The 2,022-nt window shown below is 55.6% G+C and overlaps 1 protein-coding gene across 1 annotated transcript; it reads left to right on the top strand.

Moving 5' to 3' along the window:
* Window positions 1–407: 407 nt before the first annotated feature.
* On the top strand, window positions 408–1,683 carry LOC119308923. The gene is made up of 3 exons (XM_037585079.1): window positions 408–842; window positions 924–1,129; window positions 1,578–1,683. Exons 1-3 carry the CDS (start codon window positions 408–410, stop codon window positions 1,579–1,581), a joined length of 645 nt encoding a protein of 214 aa, XP_037440976.1. The 3' UTR covers window positions 1,582–1,683.
* The last annotated feature ends 339 nt before the right edge of the window (window positions 1,684–2,022 follow it).

A 2,022-nucleotide genomic window follows, 5' to 3' on the forward strand; every position in this document is an offset into this window, starting at 1 on the left:
TTTGGTTCCCCCTCTTCTTGAATTCCAATATGGTTGGGCGCACTTCGGCGCACACGAGTCGCTCGACGAAATGCGGCGGCACTCGCACTTGGTCGAGGACGCCGGCCCGCTCCGCCTGGCTTCGCGATTCTGGAACAACCAGCGTAACCGCCAGTTCCATACCCCTATAAAACCACCGGCGGCTTCGTCGGCCCTGCCGCCTCCTCTCACCTCCACCCTCCAGCCTCCCACCTCCAACCTCCGTGCCCCCTCCATCCTCCTCCCACCTCCAGCCTCCACCCGCCTCCGCGCCTGCCGCCATGGAAGCGGCACGCGTATTCCTCCCCCTTCCACGCCGCCCACCGGTACTCTTGCCTCTTCCTCCCCGCGCCCCGCTCCTTCTTGCGGCCAGGCTCCCGCCGCGTGCCATGACGGACCAGGAGCACGAGGAGGTGGTCAGGTGGCTGGCGAGGATCTACGGCTGGCTCAAGAAGGGGAAGAAGCTGGCAAAGGGCATGAGTCGCTTCACGGCCAGCTCTCCGTCGAGAATCAGTCGCACCCCGTCCTTCCCCGACCTGCGGGACTTGATCGAGCGGCTGGCTCGGAGGGCCGACGCCGTCACGCTAGCAGCACTACTCGGGGCGGCGCTGCTGCTCTACATTATCAGGAGGTCGGGCGCCGACGCCGACGAGGAGGAGGAGGAGGAGGGGATCGTCCTCACCGCGCGCCTTCCGCCATCGGCACGGCGGCGCCTGGTCCTCGTGACCCTGCCCTTGGTGCCCCGCGGACCCGGAGCACGGCGACCTCCGTGGGCGTGGAGCCTGCGCTTCGTCGGGCACGCTGCCGCAGCAGTACACCCACAGGTACGTATGCTGGATTCTTGCGGTTGCGGATTCTTGCCCTGTTGCGTGACATTCTTGCTCTTGATTCTTTCTTCGTGGCAGCGTCTCATCTTCTCAGGGAGACATGGCCGCACCGAGCAGCTCCGCTTCTTGGCAGGGAGCCATGGCGTCCCCCAGCATCGCTCCATCTTCGCAGGGAGCCTTGGCCGCACCGCACCCAGCAGCGCCGCTTCTTGGCAGGGAGCCTTGGCCGCACCGCACCCAGCAGCGCCTATGCTCACCTCCTCCTTCCCCCCACCGGCAACGCGGTGAGAACCCCAAACCCAGTCCATCTATAGTTCCCAATGCCATACGGGATACGATCACAATTCGCAGCAGAACTGGATGCCTTGTTTACTTTGCCTATGGATATAGTAATAGATAGATAGTTGCAGGTTCTTCTGAACTTGTACATGTGGCAATTTCGTGGCTGTTTGATCAGGCTCTGAATTCTGTTTTAGAAGCTTTTGATTTGGTTCTGCTGTTTGTGTTAACTGAATTTGAGCTTCAAAGGGTTGTCTGAATTCTGCAACGAGTTGGTGGCTCTGAATCCTGTTTTACAAGTTTCAGTCCAGCTTGAAAGGGTTGTCTGAACTTAAGCTTGAGAGGTCTTGTAAACTGAATTTAGTTCGTCTGTTTTGATTCAGAATTCCGAGAATTTAGTCTGACTGGATTGTCGGTCAGCTGCATTATCTGACTAGTTTTGTACAAATGCAGGTAGCCTAGAGAAGCTGCGACGCGAGGATACGCATGATCCAGGCGATAGGAAGTTCATAATCTCACAAGTTTCGCCGCCTCCGACGCAACGGCAACGAAAATGAACACCTACTTTTGCCTATAGATAGGTTGACATATATGGATACATAGATGCAGGTTCAGAATACAGGACAAGCAGTTCCCTCGCCCGTTTTTGGCTTTGCTGCTCGTCCAAGTAGACTTGTTTCAATTCTTGTTGAGAATTTAGATAGATGCAGGTTTCTGCTATAAACTTGATCAATTTTGCTGTTCTGACCTTGCGGGTCAAGTAGGATTCAGAACTATGGTAGATGCGCCTCGGATTCTTTGGTTTGTATTTGCGCATTATGATTAATCCCTGAAGATTGATCTAGTAGATTCTTTAGTAGCATGTTTTCTCTGAAGAAGTGGGTAATCCATAATAAAA

This window comes from Triticum dicoccoides, chromosome 5B (assembly GCF_002162155.2).
Source record: "Triticum dicoccoides isolate Atlit2015 ecotype Zavitan chromosome 5B, WEW_v2.0, whole genome shotgun sequence".
In the NCBI taxonomy this organism is placed as follows: domain Eukaryota; kingdom Viridiplantae; phylum Streptophyta; class Magnoliopsida; order Poales; family Poaceae; genus Triticum; species Triticum dicoccoides.

Coding starts and splice junctions, on each gene's coding strand:
- LOC119308923 (XM_037585079.1), top strand. CDS start 408: ATGACGGACCAGGAGCACGAGGAGGTGGTCAGGTGGCTGGCGAGGATC. Junction 843..923: donor CCGCAGCAGTACACCCACAG/GTACGTATGCTG, acceptor TCTTCGTGGCAG/CGTCTCATCTTCTCAGGGAG.